The sequence below is a fragment of the Aotus nancymaae genome, unplaced genomic scaffold (genome assembly GCF_030222135.1).
Source record: "Aotus nancymaae isolate 86718 unplaced genomic scaffold, 86718_ANA_hifiasm-v0.15.2.pri h1tg000053l, whole genome shotgun sequence".
Lineage (NCBI taxonomy): Eukaryota > Metazoa > Chordata > Mammalia > Primates > Aotidae > Aotus > Aotus nancymaae.
The window spans coordinates 20,549,594-20,573,064 of record NW_026988467.1 but is presented as its reverse complement, the minus strand read 5'-3'; the positions used below and the strand labels follow the sequence as shown (position 1 = coordinate 20,573,064).

The 23,471-nt window shown below is 46.0% G+C and overlaps 1 protein-coding gene across 2 annotated transcripts in view; it reads left to right on the top strand.

The window, feature by feature from the left end:
- Nucleotides 1-22,684, top strand: part of CNR2 (cannabinoid receptor 2) — a 39,698-nt gene extending 17,014 nt beyond the window's left edge. The window contains exons 2-3 of one of the 2 annotated variants that reach the window (XR_010337755.1): nt 17,637-19,353; nt 20,935-22,684. Coding sequence is in view for 1 of the 2 variants with exons in the window: in XM_012439873.3 (XP_012295296.3) it covers nt 17,682-18,764 (1,083 nt within the window). In the remaining variant the exon portion in view is untranslated. Of the gene's footprint in view, nt 1-17,636 lie in introns of both variants that reach the window. The other variant, XM_012439873.3, reaches the window with a different exon arrangement.
- Nucleotides 22,685-23,471: the final 787 nt, after the last annotated feature.

Sequence of the window (23,471 nt, the reverse complement as noted above, 5' to 3'; positions counted from 1 at the left end):
GATTCCGAACTCGGGACCCTTTTCTTTCCACCACATCCAACACTCTTGATAATTCACTCAGGCAACCAAGCTCCTGCTTAATTAGTTTTAAATAATTATTTAATCTGCACATACAGAATATAGGGATTAGTTTCCCCATTCACAGAGGAAGAAACTGAAGCTCAGAGAGTCTGAGTAACTTTCCCCAAGGTCACACAGCCTATCAGTGGCTGACCCAAGATTTGAACCCAGTGATGTTTCACTCTAAAACCTTGGCACTTAACCTTGACTAAAGTGGAAGGAGGCCTCAGACATCATTTAGCTCAACTTTGCCCAGGAGGCAGGCTGGAATTGATGATGCAAAAGGAAGGTCCAGGGAAGGTCCATGGAGAATGAATGAATCGAGACAGCCTGGATGGGGGTGATGAATGCTGAGTGGACAGCAGGCTGGGGATGGAATCCTTCAGCCCCACAGGGAAGACTGAGTTTCCTTGATAACCCATAGACATTTGAGAAGGGAACCATGGAGAAGACCTAAATAAGAATCCTTTGATCTTAATCTATAAATTTACACATTCTTTTGTTTTTTGTTTGTGTGTTTGTTTTTGAGACAGAGTCTTACTCTGTCACCCAAGCTGGAGTGCAATGGCGCAATCCCTGCTCACTGCCACCTCCACCTCCCAGGTTTAAGTGATTCTCCTGCCTGCCTCCCAAGAAGCTGGGATTATAGGCACCCACCACCACGCCCAGCTAATTTTGTATTTTTCGTAATAATGGGGTTTCACCATGTTGGCTGGGCTGGTTTCGAACTCCTGACCTCAGATGATCTCCTCACCTTGGCCTCCCAAAGTGCTGGGATTACAGGTGTGAGCCATCACGCCCAGCCTACACATTCTTTCCTAAAAGGACTAGAGGTGGCTACATTACAAATTGGGGCAGTTAAAATAAAAGCAAAGCATTAGAAACCACTAAAAGGGGCCGGACGCTGTGGCTAATGCCTGTAATCCCAGCACCTTGGGAGGCCAAGGCAGGTGGATCATGAGGTCAGGAGTTTGAGACCAGCCTGACCAACATGCTGAAACCCCGCCGTCTCTACTAAAAATACAAAAAAATTAGCTGGGCTTGGTGGTGCTTGCCTGTAATCCCAGGTATTCTGGAGGCTGAAGCAGAAGAATCTCTTGAACCCAGGAGGCAGAGGTTGCAGTGAGCCGAGATTGTGCCATTACACTCCAGCCTGGGCAACAGATCGAAACTCTGTCACCAAAAAAAAAAAAAGAAAAAAAGAAACCACTAAAAGGAGCAATAAATAAATCAGGAACTGACCTTGAATGGCCCTGTAACTGCACTTCCACACTGCATTTAGCTCTGGGCTTGCTGGCAGCCAAGGGAAAAAGAAGCACACAAGTGGGTCTGAAGAAGCCTGCTTTTCTTCTAATAGACATCCATGGATTCTATAAATCCGTTTTAAATACTTAAGTGCTTACTTTGCGCCAGGTTTCATTCCAGTTCGGGTGCTGGAAACCCCAGGAGGAATTTATTAAAGGAACTGACTCAGGAAACAACCGCTTTGGCAGCCCTTTTCATCTATCCTCTAGGAAAGCTTCCCTATTTTGCCTTCCATCAATAAACCTCCCCTGGGACCTATATCGCTAGAGAGATTTTAAGTTCCCTCGCTACCCAGTGCTGTCCCACCTCCCCGCCGAACCCATTTTAGGAGTGACTGTCCTGGTGCTCTGTTCACAAGGCCAAGAGCCTGGGCAGGCACCATCCTTCTAGTTCACAGTCTGCTTCAGGGCTGCTGCTTGTGGTTCCAATCTCTTTCTGCAAGTCTGGTTCTCCAGGCCAGGAGCACTAGGGTGAGAAGCATGGTGAGGTTCAGGGGGCACGAGGACTTGGAGTAATGAGAAGTGTCCGCCATGGGCTTGGGATTGAGGAGTGGGAGCCTGAGGCCATCGAATTGCCTTGCCTGGCTGGGCTGAGTTTCATCTCCCCAAGACTGCTCTGCTCAGCTCTGACTCCTCATCAAAAGACCTCCACGGAGAGTCTACTGTGGGCCTGACATTGTGCTAGGAGACACTTTTTTGGGCAAGTGAAATACAAAGATGACTCTACTCCCAGACTCATTCTACTCTGAAGACTAGGAGCTCACAGTCCAGGAAGCAAGATGTGGAATGGACACAAATAATACAAGGTAGACAGTTCTGTGCGGTAGGACTCAACAAGGGGAGACCAGAGGATGCTTCTAGGAGGAGGTGGCTTTTGATATCAAAGTCGATATAAAAAGAGGTAAGAGTTGGGATTTCGTTCTTTTTTTTTTTTTTTCTGAGACAGAGTTTTGCTCTTCTTGTCCAAGCTGGAGTGCAGTGGCGTGATCTCAGCTCACCGCAACCTCTGCCTCCCAGATTCAAGAGATTCTTCTGCCTCAGCCTCTCAAGTAGCTGGGATTACAGGTACCCGCCACCATGCTCAGCTAATTTTTTTTTGTATCTTTGGTAGTGACGGAGTTTCACCATGTTGGCCAGGCTTGTCTCAAACTCCTGACCTCAGGTGATCCACCCGCCTCAGCCTCTCAAAGTGTTGAGATTACAGGTGTGAGCCGCCACGCCCAGCCTGACTTGTGTTTTCAGTATAATTCATAGATTCACACACACACACACACATACAAAGATTGGGGCCAAAAAACCCCACAGTCTATAGCCCCAAACTCCAGAAAAACTTTACTGCAACTGCAATCAAGAGTTACAAACAACAGGCCGGGCGCGGTGGCTCACGCCTGTAATCCAAGCACTTTGGAGGCCAAGGCGGGCAGATCACCTGAGGTTGGGAGTTCAAGACCAGCCTGACCAACATGGTGAAACCCTGTCTTTAAAAAAAAAAAAAAAAAAAGAGTTACAAACAACAGAGGGAGTCCAGGCGCGGTGGCTCACAGCTGTAATCCCAACACTTTGGGGGGCTGAGGTGGGCAGATCACTTGAAGTCAGGAGTTCGAGACCAGGCTGGCCAACGTGGTGAAACCCTGTCTCTACTAAAAATACAAAAATTAACCAGGTGTGGTGGCTCATGCCTGTAATCCCAGCTTCTTGGGTGGCCAAGGCATGAGACTTGCTTGAACCTAGGAAGTTGAGGTTGTAGTGAGCTGAGATCACCCCACTGCACTCCAGCCTGGGCAGCAGAACAAGAATCTGTCTCCAAAAAAAAAAAGAAGAAGAAGAAGAACAGAGGGGGACTAGGAGAAGAAATGTGGAAGGAAAGCCCCATGACACCCTTCCTAGGACTGGACACAGCAGCAGGGGCCCAGCCAGCTGGGGAGCAGGTCAAGAGGGTCTCCTTGGTCTATTTCTGATGGGTCATTCTTGCAAGTTGAACAGGTTTTGCAAAATGTGATGATTTGTCCTCAGTGGTGGTAAAGTGTCAGCTGAGATTAAGTAGGGATTATTCTATCTGCCTCAGCTCTCGGGCAAAGGTCAGACATGACTGGAGCACAGAATCCTTTTTTTTCCTTCTTTTTTTTTTAAATTTTTTTGAGACAGAGTCTCACTCTGTTGCCCAGGCATGTGGCACGATCTCAGCTCACTGCAACCTCCGCCTCCTGGGTTCAAGTGATTCTCCTGGCTCAGCCTCCTGAGTAGCTGCGACTACAGGCATCTGCCACCATGCCCGGCTAATTTTTGTGTTTTTAGTAAAGACGGGGTTTCACCATATTGGCCAGGCTGGTCTCAAACTCCTGACCTTGTGATCTGCCCACTTCAGCCTCCCAAAGTGCTAGGATTATAGGTGTAAGGCACGGTGCCTGGCCTCTGTAAGGTTTGTTCTTGCCGAGTTTAAAAGGAAGAAACTGAGGCCAACACAAGAAGATCCAATATGAAGGGTTTATTCAGGCTCCCGGGTGAGGTTCTGCAGTCCAACGGGAGGGGCCAGAGAAGTCGCACAGACTCCTCTCAGACGTGGGGTTTTATAGGGAGTGGAAGAGCTCGATTGGTTGTGGGAGAGCAGGACTACTATTGGGTAAGGTTACAAGCCTTTGTTTGCATACAGGACTTGGCTGCTATTGGTTAGAATTACTCGGCTGCTATTGGCTAGAAAGACTCGGCTGCTATTGGCTAGAAAGACTTGGCTGCTTATTGGCTAGAATCACAAGACCCTGCTTGCATACTGGGTTCTTTAAGGGAAAGCCAGGCTGTGCGAGAAGGGGAAAAGGGAACAACCCGAGCATGTCCAAGCTTTCGGGGGAAAAAAGGGGGGGAGGTGTGCGTCCGAGCTCCTGGTGAGGCAACCAGCCTTACAGCCTCTTTTTTTTTTTTTTTTTTTGGACAGGGTCTCACTCTGTAAGCCAGGCTGGAGCACGGTGGCACAATCACTGCTTACTGAAGCCTTGACTTCCTGGGCTCAAGTGATTGTCCTGCCTCAGCCTCCGAAGTAGCTGGAACTGCAGACATGCACCACTGTACCCAACTAAGTTGTGTATTTTTTGTAGAGACAGTTTTGCCATGTTGGCCAGTCTGGTCTCGAATTCCTGGGCTCAAATGATCCACCTGTCTCTGCCTCCCAAAGTGCTGGGATTACAGGCATGAGCCACCATGCCTGGCACAGAATCCTGTAAGAATCCTATAAACTAACTCTATTAAGCATCTCCTGCCTTTGATTAGATACCTACTGCAAACCAGTCACAGTGCCATGAATTTGGTAAACTTCTATCATTATCTGTATGATAATGTGATATGGATAGTATCTCTCCCAGTTTGCAAATGAACAAAACAGAGGCTCAGAGAGGTGCAGTAACTTGCCCAAGGTCACACAGCCTGAAAGTTGCAGAGCTGGATTTGAATCCAGGAAGGTCTGGTTCCCAAACCTGTGACATTGTCATCCAACATGCTAAGTTTCCTGGAGGAGAACTTGGGAATCACCGCATCAACCCAACTGCTTTGAAAATGAGAAAAGAAAGGCCCAGATGTTCAGGCAAGATGGCTCATGTCTATAATCCCAACATTTTGGGAAGCTGAGGAGGAAGGACTGCTTGAGGCCAGGAGTTTGAGACCAGCCTGGGCAACATAGCAAGACCCTATCTACAATTTTTTAATAAAAATTAAGAAAGGCCTCAGATAGGAGAAGCGACCTGCCTAAAGTGACTCAGTAGCAGGACAAGCAGTAGAACCTAGAGCTCCCTGTTCCCAGCTGGAGGTAAAAACGGTGAAGCTGTGGCATCCAATCTCAGCTTCCCACTGCAGGTGTGGTACCGCAGGCAGGGCGTCCTCCTCCTCCTTGCCTCCAGCTCCGAGAGATTTAAACACAGCAGCAACGGGGGGCCAGCTGCTACCTCGGCTTCTTTCACTTCACACTTTCACTTCAGATCAGAAAAACCCCCAGGCACACCTTTTTCTGAGCAGTTTCTTGGGTCCCAAGGTTCCCTTCCCAGATGCTCAATATGATCCGGGCTCCAGGCTGCAGCCCCTAACACCAACCCAATCCCACCTTGGATGCTCCCTGTGGAAAGCGCCAACACGTGGTTTCTGCACAGTGGTATTTTTGTTAGGTGAAGAAAGCACTTGGTCATGGTGGTTCACTTTCTTTTCTTTCTTTCTTTTTTTTTTCTTTGAGACTGAGTCTACTTCTATTGCCCAGGCTGGAGTGCCGTGGTGCAATCTTAGCTCACTGCAACCTCTGCCTCCTGGGTTCAAGTGATTCCCATGCCTCAGCCTCCCGAGTAGCTGGGATTATAGGCACCTGCCACCACTCCCAGCTAACTTTTGTAATTTTAGTAGAGACAAGATTTCACCATGTTGGCCAGGTGGTCTCAAACTTCTGACTTCAAATGATTCACCTGCCTCAGCCTCCCAGAGTGCTGGGATTACAGGCGTGAGCCACTGCACCTGGTCTTTTTTCTTTTTTAATCAGGCAGCCCAGAGTAGGTTCAGAGAGACTCTCGCTTCCCTTTTACTCTTATGTCTGTACAAAATGTTTTTGCATGCATCAGTGATTTCTAATGTTCAGAACTCTGCTGGCACACTGATAAAATGCACAGACATAAAGTTTTATATATGCCTTGAAAGGACCAATATTCCCATCAAAGTCCACCTGTGGACCCAGGGTAAGAAGCTATGATGGAGGTCTTCAGCCCATTTGGCATCTCAAGGACAATAGGACAGGTATTGTTACTGTCATTTCACAGATGAGAAAAGGGGCTCAGAATGTTGAAGGGACTTGCCCAAAGTCACCTGATGAGCCCGGGGGTAGGTGGAACTAGAACACTGTTCAATGTGGCAAGCACTAAGTCTGTCTGTGCTGGATATTCAGACACAGTCTTCGCCCTGGAAGAAGGCCCTGTCTAGAAACCAGAGGTTCTGACTCCGAAAGGGATTTCTCTCTATCCAAAGAGAAGACAGGGAGCTGGGTTTCCTGTTCCTCTGTGTGTCACATTGTCAGATGTTGGCTTGTTAAGACTTGCATCAAAATGCCTGCATTTTCTGCCCTTACCTTGGCCGGGCACGGTGGTTCACGCCTGTAATCCTAGTGCTTCGGGAGACTGAGGTAGGTGAATCACCTGAGGTCAGGAGTTCAAGACTAGCCTCACCAACATGATGAAAACCCGTCTCTACTAAAAAAATACAAAAAATAGCCAGGTGTGGTGGTGTGCTCCTGTAATCCCAGCTACTCAGGAGGCTGAGGCAGGAGAATCACTTGAACCCAGGAGGCAGAGGTTGCAGAGCTGAGATCGCACCACTATACTCTAGCCTGGGTGACAGAGCGAGACTCCGTCTCAAAATAAATAAATAAATAAAACCACACATGTTGGTGACCATGCCAGGCCTAGGTGAGACTTAAAGCCAGCTGCCATCAGCCCCAGCATCCCTCTTCTAGGCTGGATTCTACGTGAGGTAAGCCATTTTCTAACTGGAGGGGAAACAAGGGAAGAGAGTCCCTGGGTGGCAGGGGCTGGGGCAGGCGGTTCCTAGCAGGGGTGCAGGGAGCCTCTTAGCCTCCTGAGCTGAAAACATCCAGAAGTAGCTAGGTGGGGATGTGGGAGCTGAGAGAGGCTTGCACTGTCTGTCACTAGTGCCCAAGGTGGAGAGGTGAGCTGGCACTGTTTTCTGTCTGAGCTCAGGTGTGACCTTGACAACACTCAGCAAAGGTTACCAGCCTGGCCAACATGGCAAAACCCTGTCTCAACTAAAAATACAAAAATTAACCAAGCGTGGTGGTGCACACCTGTAATTCCAGCTACTTGGGAGGCTGAGGCATGAGAATCACTTTAACCTGGGAAGCACAATTTGTAGTAAGCCAAGAGACGCCCCACTGCACTCCAGCCTGGGAAACTCTCTCTCAAAAAAAAAAGACAAAATCAGGACACACAGAGCTACAGGAAACCCAGCTCCCTGTCTTCCCTTTGGACAGAGAGAAATCCCTTTTGGAGTCAGAACCTCTGGCTTCTAGACAGGGCCATAGCTACCTGTTTTATAAACCAGGGTTATGCAGATTGTAAAAAGCGCCTATTCTCTTAAAAATTTTAAAGTCACTGGATTATAAAAAGGACTGACATTTATTGAGCTCTTATAATGTGCCAGACATATTATTCTCTTAGTGGGGTGGGGAGGGGAGACAGATTCTCGCTATACTGCCCAGGCTGGAGAGCAATGACACGATCTCATCTCATTGCAACCTCCACCTCCCCAATTCAAGCGATTCTCCTGCCTCAGCTTTCTGAGTAGCTGGGATTACAGGCACACACCACCATGCCTGGTCAATTTTTGTATTTTTAGTAAAGATGGGGTTTCACCATGTTGGCCAAGCTGGTCTCAAACTCCTGCTCTTGTGATCCACCTGCCTCAGCCTCCCAAAGTGCTGGGATTACAGGTGTGAGCCACCACACCCAGCCCAGGCATATTATTCTTAACAACCTCATGGGGTAGGTGAACTAGCCCCATTTGAAGATGTGCCTAAGAATAATAATAACAAAATGGCAACAATGAACACTTCCACATATTATAGTAATTTATCTAAATCCTCAGAAAAACCCATTTTACAGATAAGAAATGAGAAGACCAAGGCATTAGGTATTTTGAATGAGGTCACTGGATTTAAACCTATGGGGTTTGTTCCCGTCTCCCTTTTGCACTCATACTTGGGGTCTACGCTGTTCAAGACAGCCCCTTTCCACTCAAGTGGATTTCATTATTTAATAGTTTTCTTTATTTCTTTTCTTTTTTTTTTTTTTTTAAGAGATGGGGTCTTTCTCTGTCACCCAGGCAGGAGTGCAGTGGCATGACCATGGCTCACTGCAGCCTCCAACTCTCAGGCTCAAGGGATCCTCCCATCTCAGCCTCTGGAAGTGTGGGATTACAGATGTGAGCCACGGCACCCAGCCTCAATTAATAGTCTTTGAGCACCTACTATGCAGCAGGCATTGTGCTGAGCCACTAAAGGTCCAGAAATCATAAAACCTTAGTTCCTGACCTTGACAAGCTGTGTGGCCTCCGCCCAGTGGTTTAACATTGCCGAGCTTTTTATTATCTGTGAAATAACAATAACCATAAGTCTAATATCATAGAATTGTGGGGATTAAACTAGCTGGTTAGCCAGGCACAGTGGCTCATGCCTATAATCACAGCACTTTGGGAGGTCGAGGTGGGCGGATCATTTGAGGTCAGGAGTTCGAGATCAGCCTAACCAACATGGTGAAACCCCATCTCTACTAAAAATACAAAAATCAGCCAGGTATGGTGGTGTGTGTCTGTAATTCCAACTACTTGGGAGGCTCGGCACAAGAATCGCTTGAACCTGGGAAGCGGAGGTTACAGTGAGCCGAGATCGTGCTTGGGGCTAACCTGGGTGACAGAAGGAGACCCTGTCTCAAAAAAAAAAAAAAAAAAAAAAAAAAGACCAGAACTAGATGGTGGCTGTGAAAAATATTTTGTGGAATTTAAATTCCATTCAAATGTTGGTCAGCATGGTTAGTGTTCTAGTCGAGGGGAAAGACTAGTGCAGCGCTGGTTACCACACATGCAGAGTGGGCCAGGCGCTTCCGGTGTGACTGAGGAATCCTCGAAGTCTTCACTGGGCAGGAGATGAGCCCAGAGGGAAGGTCTCGAGGGAAGTGGACAAGGGAAAGGACTCCTGGGGCAAAGGTGTGGAGTCAAGAAAGCAGGACTGTTTGGAACTGTGAGGCATCCAGCTGAGCCTGACCGGGGAATGAGTTCTGATCAGACTGTCGGCAGGCAGGGCTCCTGGGGTCTAGCGCTGTCCCACAAAGCTGTAACATGAGACACGTGGGTAATTAAAAATTTTTCCATAGCCACATTAAAAAATTTAAAAATAAAAAGAAACTGGTGAAACAAATTTTTATCTAACCCAATATATTCCAAAATCTTGTCATCTCAACTTGTCATCACTATAAAAAGTTATTGAGATATTTTATATTCTTCTTTATGTAACCTTTGAAATTCAGTTTGTGTTTTCTGACTATAGCCCATTTCAATTCAGACAAGCCATACTTACAGCACAGCCCAGTTCTCATACTTAAAAAACTAGGTCAGACCAGGTGCAAGTGGCTCCTGTCTGTAATCCCAGAGCTTTGGGAGGCGAGGAAGGAGGATCGCTTAAGGCCAGGAGTTTGAGGGTATGGTGGGTTATGATTGCACCACTGCACTCCAGCCTAGGTGACAGACCCACACTGTCTCTAAAAGAAAAAATCTATTTGTATATATATATTCTTAATTTTTATTTTTAAAGAAGTTTTAAAAATACATATATCTTTAAACTTTATAAAATAATAGTGTGGGCCAGGCATGGTGGCTCATGCCTCTAATACTAACAGTTTCAGAGACTGAGGCAGGAGGACTGCTTGAGACCAGGAGTTCAAGACCAGCCTGCCTCATGTTCCACCTGCCTCGGCCTCCCAAAGTGCTGGGATTACAGCTGTGAGCCACGGTGCCCAGCCCTCTTTTTTCTTTTTTTGAGACAGGGTCTCACTCTGTCCCCTAGGCTGGAGTGCAGTGATGCTCACTGCAGCTTCCACCTCCTAGGTGTAAGCGATTCTCCTGCCTCAGCCACATCAGTAACTGGGATTACAGGTGTGCACCACTAGGCCCGGCTAATTTTTGTATTTTTAATAGATATGGGGTTTACTAGAGACAGGCTGGTCTCAAACTCCTGGCCTTATGTGATCTGCCTGCCTCAGCCTCACAAAGTGTTGGGATTTCAGGCATGAGCCACCATGCCTGGCCAGTAATATTTTTTTAATTCTTAATTTCTAAATAAATTTTTTTTTTTTTTTTTTTTTTTTTTTTTTTTGAGACGGAGTCTCGCTCTTGTTACCCAGGCTGGAGTGCAATGGCGCGATCTCGGCTCACCGCAACCTCCGCCTCCTGGGTTCAGGCAATTCTCCTGCCTCAGCCTCCTGAGTAGCTGGGATTACAGGCACGCGCCACCGTGCCCAGCTAATTTTTTTGTATTAATAGAGACGGGGTTTCACAATGTTGACCAGGATGGTCTCGATCTCTCGACCTCGTGATCCACCCGCCTCGGCCTCCCAAAGTGCTGGGATTACAGGCTTGAGCCACCGCGCCCGGCCCCTAATTTCTAAATAAATTTTATGTGGTCAGAATACAATTTTATACTACAGATCATTTTATATTTTTTGAAATTTACTTTTCACCTAGGACTTAGGTTTGGTAAGTATCCACATTTGCTTTAAATCAATGTGTATTCTCTAATTATTGAGTATTAAGTTCCATGTATGACTAATAGAGTAAGTTTGTTGGCCAGGCAGAGGGACTCACTCCTATAATCCCAGCACTTTGGGAGGCTGAGATGGGAAGATCACTTGAGCTCAGGAGTTCAAGACCAGCCTGGGCAACAAAGTGAGACCCTGTCTCTACGACAAATTTTGAAATTAAGCAGGCATAGTTAATGGTGCTTTCCTGTAGTCCCAGCTACTCAGGAGGCTGAGGTGGGAGGATTGCTGGAGTCCAGGAGTTACAGGCTGCAGTGAGCCATTATTGTGCCTCTGTACTCCAGCCTCATCAACAAAGCAAGACCATGTCTCGAAAACAGAAAAGTTTGTTAATTCTAAGTTCAAATATTACACATCTTTATTAATATGTTCTCTGCTTAATCCACCAATTTCTGAGAAATGTTAAAATTGCTTGCTATTCAATTTGAATTAAATTCAATTCCACAAATATTTATTGAGTGCCTATTATGTAACAAAGACTATTCTAAGCCTTCATGATACTTCAGTGAACAAAGCAGTCAAAGGTTCCTGACTTCATGGAGCTTATATGCTAGTGGAACAGACAAACAGTAAAACATAGTAAGTTAAATTATGTAGGATAAATTATACATATAATTTAAATTATATTATATGTTAATTTATATTTAAATTATATATATAAATTATAGGCCAGCCATGGTGGCTCACACCGGTGATCCCAGCACTTTGGGAGGCCGAGGCAGGTGGATCACCTGAGGTCAGAAGTTTGAGACCAGAGACCAGCCTGGCCAACATGGTGAAACCCCATCTCTACTAAAAATACAAAAAAAAAAAGGAGCCAGGCGTGGAGACAGGCACCTGTAATCCCAGCTACACGGGAGGCTGTGGCAGGAGAATTGCTTGAACCTGGGAGGCAGAGGTTGCAGTGAGCCAAGATCGTGCCATTGCACTCCAGTCTGGACAAGACTGAAACTCCATCTCAAAAAAATAAATAAATAAAAATAATAGATCGGCTGTGGTGGTTCATGCCTGTAATCTCAGCACTGTGGGAGGCCGAGGCAGGTGGACCACAAGGTTTAGTAGAGAGCCTGTCCCTACTAAAAATACAAAAATTAGCTGGGTGTGGTGGCACATGCCTGTAGTCCCAGCTACTCAGGAGGCTGAGGCAGAAAAATCACTTGAACCCAGGACGCGGAGGTTGCAGTGAGCTGAGATCACACCACTGCACTTCAGCCTGGGCGACAGAGTGAGACTCTGTCTCAAAATAATAATAATAATAATGTTACATATGTTAGAAGGTGATAGTGGTATGGAAAAAATGAAGAATAGGTCAGTGTAAACAGAACCAAAAGAGGCAGAGGTTGGGATGAATTAGTGTATTATATGGGATAGTCGGGGAGGTGTTGAAAAAGTAAGATCTGAACAAAGACTTAAAGGTGAGAGCAAGCCAAGTAAATGTTGAGGGAAAGTGATCCAGGAAGAGGGAACCACCAGTGCAAAGGTCCTGAGGCTGGAGAGAAGACTGATTAAGAAGCCAATGTGGGCCGGGCGCGGTGGCTCAAGCCTGTAATCCCAGCACTTTGGGAGGCCGAGGCGGGTGGATCACGAGGTCAAGAGATCGAGACCATCCTGGTCAACATGGTGAAACCCCGTCTCTACTAATACAAAAAATTAGCTGGGCACGGTGGCGCGTGCCTGTAATCCCAGCTACTCAGGAGGCTGAGGCAGGAGAATTGCCTGCACCCAGGAGGCGGAGGTTGTGGTGAGCCGAGATCGCGCCATTGCACTCCAGCCTGGGTATCAAGAGCGAAACTCCGTCTCAAAAAAAAAAAAAAGAAGCCAATGTGGCTAAAGCTGGGTCACCAAAGGAAGGATCATAGAAGGGACAAGAACACTAAGGACTTTGGCTGTTACATACTGGACTAGGGAGCTATGCAGGGTTTGGGACAGAGGAATGACAAGATCCTATATTTTTAAAGGATTACCCTGACTGCTATGTTGAATTAGAAATGGGCCTGGTTAAAAGCAGGGGGCCCAGTTAGGAAGCTATTGCATATTGCAATAAACCAAATAAGAGATGATGCCTGGTTTTATTTTAAGCTTAGAATTAATCAATGTCTTTACCCACTTCCTAGATAAAGCTTTAATTCTATTCATCTCTTTCTTGTCTTGCATTTTTGTCATTCACAATTTTATTTCTATTTTGTTTCTATTTTTGTTTGAAACAAGTTCTCATTGTCAGTCACTCACACTGGAGTGCAGTGGCACAATCATAGATTACTGCACCCTCGACCACCTGGGCTCAAGCAATCCTTTGTCCTCAGCCTCCCAGATAGCTGAGAATACAGGCATATGTCACCATGCCCAGCTAAATTTTTATTTCTTCTAGAAATGGGGTTTTGCCATGTTGCTTCTTAAGCTGGTCTTGAACTCCTGGGCTCAAGCAATCCTCCTGTCTTGGACTTCCAAAGTGCCAGGATTTCAGGCATGAGCCAGTCTCCACTTTGGGTTTTTTTTGTTTTTTTTTTTTGTTTTTTTTTTTGAGGAGAAGTCTCACTCTGTCGTCCAGGCTAGAGTGCAGTGGCATGATTCTGGCTCACTACAACCTCTGCCTCCCAGGTTTAAGCAATTCTCCTGCCTCAGTGTCCTGAGTAGCTGGGACTACAGGTGCACACCAAAATGCCCAGCTAATTTTTGTGTTTTTAGTAGAGACAGGGTTTCACCATGTTGGCCAGGCTGGTCTCGAACTCCTGACTTCATGATCCACTTGCCTCGGCCTCCTAAAGTGCTGGAATTACAGGTGTGAGCCACTGTGCCGGCTCTCCACTTTGTTTTTATACCCTCTAAATTACTCACTATTATCATTGTCAATTTATGAAAGCATTAGCTTTTCTTTACTCACATATTTGTCAACTTACTTGCTAGCTATTCTTCTTCTCTTCCCTTTGGGTTGAAGTTCCTTCTAAAATGCACATCTTTAGATGACTCTTCAGTGAAGATCTGTTAGTAAACGATTTTCTTTAAAATTGTTTAGACCTCATTCTTGAATGATAGTTTAGCTAGGTATAAAATTCTAGACTGATAGTTTTTTCTTTATCTTTTGGCTTCTATTGTTGCTACTCAGAAATCTTCTTTTAAAATTAATTATACTTCTTTCACAGGTCATTTGTCTTTTCATTCTTACTGCCTTATGTTTTTGTCTTTGGTATTCTGATATGTATGCTATATGATATACATGAATATGGAATACGTTTTTTTAAATTCTGCTTGGGGCTTGGCATGGTGGCTCACACCTGTAATCCCAGCACTTTGGGAGGCCAAGGTGGGCATGTCACTTGAAGCCAGGAGTTCAAGCCCAGCCTGGCCAACATGGCAAAACCTCATTTCTACTAAAAATACAAAAGTTAGCTGGGCATGGTGGCGCACATCTGTAGCCTCAGCTATGTCAGGAGGCTGAAACTGGAGAATCACTTGAACCTGGGAACTCTGTCCCCAAAAAAAATTCTGCTTGGGGTTCTCTGTGATTTTTAAATCTGAATAGTCATATTTCTCATGGATCCTGAATTTTGTTGTTGTTGAGGCAGGGTCTCATCCTGTTGCCCAGGCTGGAGTCCAATGGCATGATCATGGCTCATTGCAGCCTTTACCTCCCTGGGCTCAGATAATTCTCCCACTTCAGCCTCCCAAGTAGCTGAGACTATAGGCATGCACCACCATGCCCAGCTAATTTTTATATTTTTTTTGTAGAGATGGGGTTTTCCCATGTTTCCCAGACTGGGTGGATAATTCTTTTCTACTGTCTCTTTAACTATTGCCCACCACCAATTTTCTCTATTTATCCACACTAATGCTCCACTGAGATGTAAACTTTTTTTTTTTTTAGACGGAGTTTCGCTCTTGTTACCCAGGCTGGAGTGCAATGGCGCGATCTCGGCTCACCGCAACCTCCGCCTCCTGGGTTCAGGCAATTCTCCTGCCTCAGCCTCCTGAGTAGCTGGGATTATAGGCACGCGCCACCATGCCCAGCTAATTTTTTGTATTTTTAGTAGAGATGGGGTTTCACCATGTTGACCAGGATGGTCTCGATCTCTTGACCTCGTGATCCACCCGCCTCCGCCTCCCAAAGTGCTGGGATTACAGGCGTGAGCCACCGCGCCCGGCCCGATATAAACCTTTTTATTCAATCCTTTGTGCTTCTTAATTTCTCTTTCTTTTCTCTCTCTCTCTCTTTTTTGTTTTTTAGTTCACTAGACTAAATCAGCATTCCTGGATCTTAACTTCTCTTTCTTATTTTCCATCTCTTCCTCTCCTTGTTCTGCATTGTGAGGAATTTCTTCCAATCTACTTTTTAAATTTTGAGACAGAATTTCACTATTATTGCCCAGGCTGGCGTGCAGTGGTGGGATCTCAGATCACTTCAACCTTTGCCTCCTGGGTTCAAGTGATTCTCCTGCCTCAGCCTCCTGCATAGCTGGGATTACAGGCATCTATCACCATGCCCAGCTAATTTTTTTTTTTTTTTGAGACACAGTCTCACTCTGTCACCAGGCGCCGGGCTGGAGTGCAGTGGTGCAATCTCGACTCACTGCTACCTCCGCCACCTGGGTTCAAGCAATTCTCCTGCCTCAGCCTCCCAAGTGGCTGGGACTATAGGCACACACCACCACATCCAGCTAATTTTTTTATATTTTTAGTAGGGATGGGGTTTCACTATGTTGTCCAGGATGGTCTCGATCTCTTGACCTCATGATCCGCCCACCTTGGCCTCCCAAAGTGCTGGGATTACAGGCATAAAGCACCAAACCCAGCCTAATTTTTGTATTTTTACTAGAGACAGGGTTTACCATGTTAGCCAGGCCGGTCTCAAACTGCTAACCTCAGGTGATCCACCCTCCTCGGCCTCTGAAAGTGCTGGGATTACAGGTGTAAGCCACCATGCCCAGCCACAGATCTACTTTCTAGATCAATGCTTTTCAGTTGTTCTGTTTTGCTCTTTAACTCATCCCTTAAGGATTTCTTTTTCAATGATTTTATTTTTCACTTCCAGAAATTCTACCTGAATCTTTTTCAGATCTACGCAGAAACAATCTCTCATTCTGTACTCATGTTTTTAATTCTTTATTGTTTTCATATCAAACATATTTTTATAAGGTATACCCAAGAATTATACGAAGTTCTTGAAAGTGTGATTCTACTGTCTGATGTTTCTGCTAACTCTTGCTCATGTTTTCTTTCTTTCTTTTTTTTAAGATGGGGTTTCCTCATGTTGGCCAGGCTGGTCTCGAACTCCTGACCTCAAGTGATCTGCCCACCTCGGCCCCCTAAAGTCCTGGGATTATAGGTGTGAGCCACCACGCCTGGCCTGCTCATGTTTTCTTATGCATTTTGCATTATGAGCTCAAATTTCACAGGCCTTTATATGTGGGTACTCCTATGCAACCTCTTTATAAAGTGAATTGCTCTAAATAAATGATTAGTTTGCTTTCTAATAATAAACCATATAATATTTAGGTTCCTGAGGGTTTTTTTCTTCAATATTTGAGACATATACTAAAAAATTACTTATTATTGACATTCAAATTTAACTGGGCTCCTATGTTTTATCTAGTATAAAATGTTTTGGCCAGGCGCAGTGGTTCAAGCCTATAATTCCTGTATTTTGGAAGGCTGAGGTGGGTGGATCACCTCAGATTATGAGTTCAAGACCAGCCTGGCCAACATGGTGAAACGTGGTCTCTCTTTTTTTAAAGATGAGTTTCACCATGATGGCCAGGCTGGTCTTGAACTCCTGACCTCAGGTGATCCACCCACCTCAGCCTCCCAAAGTGCTAGGATTACAGGCGTGAGCCATCGTGCCTGGCTTTTTTTTTTATATATATACTTTTTTTTTTTTTTTTTTTTGTCTTTTTCTTTTGCCCACCTGCAACTGTCTTGATCGAGTTATAGAAACCTGGTCTCTACTAAAAGTACAAAAATTAGCCAGGTGTGGTGGGCGTCTGTAGTCCCAGCTACTTGGGAGGCTGAGGCAGGAAAATCGCTTGTACCTGGGAGGCGGAGGTTGCAGTGAGCCTAGATCATGCCACTGCACTCCAGCCTGGGCGACAAAGCAAGACTCTGTCTCGAAAATAAGTAAATAGGCCTGGTGCAGTGGTTCACGCCAGTAATCCCAGCACTTTGGGAGGCTGAGGTGGGCAGATTACGAGATCAGGAGTTCCAGGCCAGCCTGACCAACATGGTGAAACCCTGTCTCTACAAAAATACAAAAATTAGCCAGTCATGGTGGTGTGCACCTATAATCCCAGCTACTCAGGAGACTGAGGCAAGAAAATCACTTGAACCCAGGAGGCGGAAATTGCAGTGAGCCAAGATCGCGCCACGCACTCTAGCCTGGGTGACAGAGTGAGACTCCGTCTCAAATAAATAAATAAATGATAAAGAAATAAAGAAATAAAATTGTTTAATCTTCTGTAGTTTATCTTCCCATCACTTGGTGTGAAGCCAAATTAATATTTTCCATCCCCATATAGTACTTCAGTACTTTACTTCCCAAAATTGGCAAATAAACAAAACAAAACAAAATGTAAAAAAGAAAAAACCTCAACCTTATCACTCTGATTCTATTTCTTCTTGGTTTTGACCATTTGGGATTTCCCTTGCTTCAAAAGGAAGTCTTAGGATTAGTCTTTTGGAAAACAAAAGGCCAAAAAATTTACAGGTCGCTTCTGCTTGTTGCATTCTTACATACCCTCCCCTAAGGCAGCCAGGACAGATCTGGACAGATCTGGCTTCCCGCTTGGATGGAGAAAGGGCAAAATACAGGGGAACAAAATAGAAACTGATTTTCAAACATAGAATCCATCCATACAGGTAGCAGTTTGGCTACAGTCAGTTATCAGGTGAGATCATTCTTGTGCTTACTGAAAAACATTATTTTCTTCTCATTGTACTGCAGCAAAGCCTTCTAGACAAGCTCAGTGGAATCTGAAGGGCCCACCCCATGGAGGGATGCCGGGTGACAGAGATAGCCAATGGCTCCACGGATGGCTTGAATTCCAACCCTATGAAGGATTACATGATCCTGAGTGGTCCCCAGAAGATAGCTGTTGCAGTGTTGTGCACTCTTCTGGGCCTGCTAAGCGCCCTGGAGAACGTGGCTGTGCTCTATCTGATCCTGTCCTCCCACCGGCTCCGCCGGAAGCCCTCGTACCTGTTCATTGGCAGCTTGGCTGGAGCTGACTTCCTGGCCAGTGTGGTCTTTGTATGCAGCTTTGTGAATTTCCATGTTTTCCATGGTATGGATTCCAAGGCCATCTTCCTGCTGAAGATTGGCAGCGTGACCATGACCTTCACAGCCTCTGTGGGCAGCCTGCTGCTAACCGCTGTTGACCGCTACCTCTGCCTGTGCTATCCACCTTCCTACAAAGCTCTACTCACCCGCGGGAGGGCACTGGTGACCCTGGGCATCATGTGGGTCCTCTCAGCACTAGTCTCCTACCTGCCCCTCATGGGATGGACTTGCTGTCCTAGGCCCTGCTCTGAGCTTTTCCCACTGATCCCCAATGACTACCTGCTGGGCTGGCTCCTGTTCATCGCCTTTCTCTTTTCTGGAATCATCTACACCTACGGACATGTTCTCTGGAAGGCCCATCAGCATGTAGCCAGCTTGACTGGGCACCAGGACAGGCAGGTGCCAGGAATGGCCCGAATGAGGCTGGATGTGAGATTGGCGAAGACCCTGGGGCTGGTGCTGGCTGTGCTCCTCATCTGTTGGTTCCCAGTACTGGCCCTCATGGTCCACAGCCTGGTCACTACACTCAGCAATCAGGTGAAGAAGGTCTTCGCCTTCTGCTCCATGCTGTGCCTTGTCAACTCCATGGTCAACCCTGTCATCTACGCTCTGCGGAGTGGGGAGATCCGCTCCTCTGCCCATCACTGCCTGGCACGCTGGAAGAAGTGCGTGAGGGACCTTGGGTCAGAGGCAAAAGAAGAAGCCCCGAGATCCTCAGTCACAGAGACAGAGGCTGATGGGAAAATCACTCCATGGCCAGATTCCAGAGATCTAGACCGCTCCCATTGCTGATGAGGCATCTTCCCAATTTAAACAACTCCAGTCAGAAACCAGTTCACTCCCAGGGGGAGAGAGAGGGGTCTTGGCACTCTCATCCTACTTGAACCAGCCTCAGGCATCTAGACACAGACTCATTTTTGCTGATGAGTGTTGGGACTGACTCCTGGAAGGCAGCCTGGCCATGCCTACCTGTACACAGTCTGTTGGATGGGTAGGGCCACGAGGAGTAGCCAGGTGAGCGAGATGCAAAGGGCCTGGGACAGGCTCAGTACGAGTCAGGTCAGGCTTCGTGCCTGCATCCTCCAGAGACCACAGGAGCCAGAGCGAGCCTCCAGGTCCAGCAATGGGGGACTTGGGAGAAATCTGAGAAGAATGGATTGTTCTCTTGGGAAGTCAGGGTATCAGATGGGATGGACAGCCAGGTCTTCTTCTCGCCTAATTGTCAAGGCCTCCTTGACTCTGGAGCTATGAAAGACCCCATTTTCAGGTCACCCTTGCCACTAAGGACCAAGAATTATGCTGTGATGAGGATCAAGGGTGTTGACTTTCTTCTTTCAGAGATAAATGACAAGCTTTCAGTTCAGGGCATCCTGTCATTTGGGTGAGGACCCTCTCTGATATCCTAATAATCCCCACCCACAGCCCCTATAACCTCAGGTTCCTGGAAATACAGAGGAGGCTGGGATCGCTTGAGACATAAAAATCTTCAGAAAATTTTTTGAACCTCTGAAGTCCTTCCAGCAGCAGTCCTGGGGGTGCTGCTTGAAACAGGCAATGTCCTAGTCCAACCTAACTCTAAGAAAAAGGAAGCTATTCACAAAGATTGTAGACATCCCCAAACTGTTCTCCATCTCCCTTCAATTCAGCTCCCTTACCTCCTCCACGCCCCTATAACATATAAATGCCCTTCCTATATACCAGGTATGGGGCTGACATTCCAGTGCACTGACCACAGCTAGAATATAACTCCATACTTTTAAAGATCTAGGGGCTGGGCCCAGTGGCTCATGCCTGTAATCCCAGCACTTTGGGAGGCCAAGGCAGGTGAATCACCTGAGGTCAGGAGTTTGAGACCAGCTTGACCAATATGGTGAAACCCTATCTCTACTAAAAAGACAAAAATTAGCCAGGCATGGTGGCAGGTGCCTCTAGTCCCAGCTACTTGGGAGGCTGAGACAAGAGAATTACTTGAACCCAGGAGGTAGAGGTTTCAGTGAGCTGAGATCGTGCCACCGCACTCCAGTCTGAGCGACAGAGTAAGACTGTCTCAAAAAAATAAAATAAAATAGATCTCAGGGTACCCATTTTTCATGTTAAGGAGGCTGGGTTCCTCCCAGAGTAGCCTAAAACAGCCAAGAAGAGAAATTGTTGGTGGCAGGAGGATTGCGGAGGAATTCTAATGTAGTTATTTGAGACCAAAGATGGAATAAAATGAAAGATATTGGTTAAACATGTCTTCATTTAATACTTTTTTTTTTTGAGACAAAGTCTCACTCTGGCACCAGGTGCCAGGCTGGAGTGCAGTGGCACGATCTCAGCTCACTACAACCTCTGCCTCCTAGGTTCAAGCAATTCTCCTGCCTCAGCCTCCCGAGTAGCCGGGACTACAGGCATGTGCCACCACGCCCAGCTAATTTTTTTGTATCTTAGTAGAGATGGGGTTTTGCCATGTTGGCCAGGATGGTCTCGATCTCTTAACCTTGTGATCCGCCCACCTTGGCCTTCCAAAGTGCTGGGATTACAGGCGTGAGCCACCATACCTGGCCTCATTTAATACTTTTAAGACAAAGTATCCACGAGCCATTCACTTATCCATTCATCTCATAAACCTGAGCCAGGCTCTGTGCAGGGTCCTGAGTACCCAGCCACAAATGAGACTGTGCCCCTGTCTCATGGGGCTTACAGTCTCTATCTGCTTGCAGGACAGCCAATAAGTCAATAAAGAAGATAACTGCAGGTGGTACAACAAAGGAAATCTGCAGGGTCATGTAATAGGGATTAATTGAGTTAACTCAATCAATGGTAGGGTAGAGCTACCATGTGCTCTGGTCATACAAGCCGGCTCACTTTAATGAGCCTTTACTATGTGCCAGGCAGCTGGCTAAGTGCTTTTAAATGCCTTATTTCACTTTGTCTTTCCCAATAACCTGATAAGAAGGTCTTACTTATTTTCATTTTACAGATATGGCAACCTCAAAGATGCAAAGTCACTTGCCCAAGGTCACCCTGCTAAGTACCAGAGCTGGGGTCTCCAGCCTAGTTCTGCGACTTCAAACAAAGCCTGCCTTTTTTTTTTTTTTTTTTTTTTGAGACTCACTCTGTCGCTCACTGCAACCTCTGCCTTCCAGGTTCAAGCAATTATTTTTCTGTCTCAGCCTTTGGAGTAGCTGTGATTATGGGTGCCCGCCACCACCCCTGGCTAATGTTTGCATTTTTATTAGAGATAGTTTTACCATATTAGTCAAGCTGGTCTCAAACTCCTAACCTCAGGTGATGTGGTCCACCCACATTGGCCTCCCAAAGTGCTGGGATTACAGTTGTGAGTCACCGCACCCGGCCAAAGCCTGCCCTCTTAACCACTAACCTTTTGGCCTAGTTCAGTCAAATTCTGCTTGATTATTGCTCATTAGGGATAATATTAACTATCTGTAGCATCAGATTGCTGAAAAATTAACTCATCATAGATTCTCAATATACTCCATTTTATTCAATGGCCCTGTGTTAATCTTCTGTAATAAATTTCTACAAACCAGGTGGCTTAACACAACAGAAGTTTATTCTCTCATACATCTGGAGGCCAGAAGTCAAAATCAAGGTATGATAGGGCCCTGCTCCCTCCAAAAGTTTAAGGGGAGGATTATTCTTTGACTCTTTCAACTTCTGGTGGTCTCTGTCACTTTTTGGCTGTGGAAACATCACTCTCACTACCTCTGCCTCTGTCTTCATATGGCATTTCCTCTGTGTCTCTTGGTGTCTTTTTGTTTTTGTTTTTGTTTTTTTTGAGACGGAGTCTCACTCTGTCGCCCAGGCTAGAGTGCAGTGCTGTAATCTTGGCTCACTGCAACCTCCGCCTCCCAGATTCAAGTGATTCTCTTGCCTCAGCCTTCCAAGCAGCTGGGACTACAGGTGTCCACCACCACGCTTAGCTAATTTTTGTATTTTTAGTAGAGATGGGGTTTCACTGTCTTGCCCAGGTTGGTCTCGAACTCCTGACCTCAAGTGATCCACCCACCTCCCCCTCCCAAAGTGCTGGGATTACAGACGTGAGCCACCACACCTGGCCTTTTTTTAAGAACACCAATCACCGAATTTGGGCCCACTCTAATCTAGTATGACTTCATCTTAATTTAACTAATTATATCTACAGAGACCATTTCCAAATAAGGTCACATTCACAGATTCCAGGTGGACAAGAAGTTTGGAGGGACACTATTCAACTCAGTGTGGACCTAGGAACAAAGTCCACCCTCTGGGCTGTGTTGAGTGGCAGTCACTAGTTTACCCTCCCCCCACGAGATGAGCTCCAGGTTTACCCCAGTGCTCAGTGAGAACCAGCAAAGAATCGGAAGGGATCTGGTCATTATCTGTGGAACTGAACTGTTTCTGAAAAGCTCTGAAGTATGTTTTGGAAAATCAAATTTCATTTTAACCCAGACACCAATCTTTTTGCGAAGCAAAGAAATGACATAAATGTTTAAAGGTGAATTTGCATGTTTATATATTGTAATTCCTTAAAGTTGAAGCATGCCTTTATTTTTTCATCTGTGAAGTCCTTTCTCATTTTAGCAAAGAAAATGTCCAAGTGTCTGGCACAAACAAGCACTGAGTAAATATTTCTTTTTTTTCTTTTTCTTTTTTTGTTCTCTGAAGTGAATGAATTGAACCAAAGAGTAAATATTTCTTGAATGAATAAAACTGGATCCTAAAAACCATTTAATTAAATGTACCTCCACACTTTCTACTTCTCTCATTTTACAGCCACACTATATTTCTGTATTTCTGGGTTTTTGTTTTTTTTTTTTGAGACAGAGTCTCACTCTGCTGCCCAGGCTGGAGTGCAGTGGTGCAATCTTGGCTCACTGCAACCTCCACTTCCTGAGTCCAAGCAATTCTCCTGCCTCGGCCTCCCAAGTAGCTGGGATTACAGGCACATGACACCACGCCCAGCTAATTTTTGTATTTTTAGTAAAGACGGGGTTTCGACATATTGGCCAGGCTGGTCTTGAACTCCTGACCTCAAGTGATCCACCCACCTCAACCTCCCAAAGTGCTAGGATTACAGGCGTGGGCCACCATGCCCAGCTTCTATTTCTGCTTTAGGTAAAGAAGCAGAGCTTATGGAGGAGGAGAGGAAGGGTGCAAAAGGGACCTAGATATCACTGAGAACTGTCCTTGTTGTTTGGTTGAGGAAACGAGCCCAGACAGTGGACAGACTTGCTCAAGGAGACAAATGAGGTGGTGTCCAGTGCCACAAACCCAGGTTTCCTAACTTCCAGTTCTGACCACTTTACATCAGTGCCTCTCACCTGTCCCTGCAGGTTCACCTTTTGGTTATGTGGATAAACAGAAATAAATGAAGATCGCAATGTCCCATTTTATCTTCCCCAAGACAAGCTCTGAAACATCAAAGACCACCATGGAAACTGATTACTAGAAAATGTGTGTGATGGGTTTGGTTTTATTCCTAAGGTGTTCATGCTTACTGTTTTGGACAATATT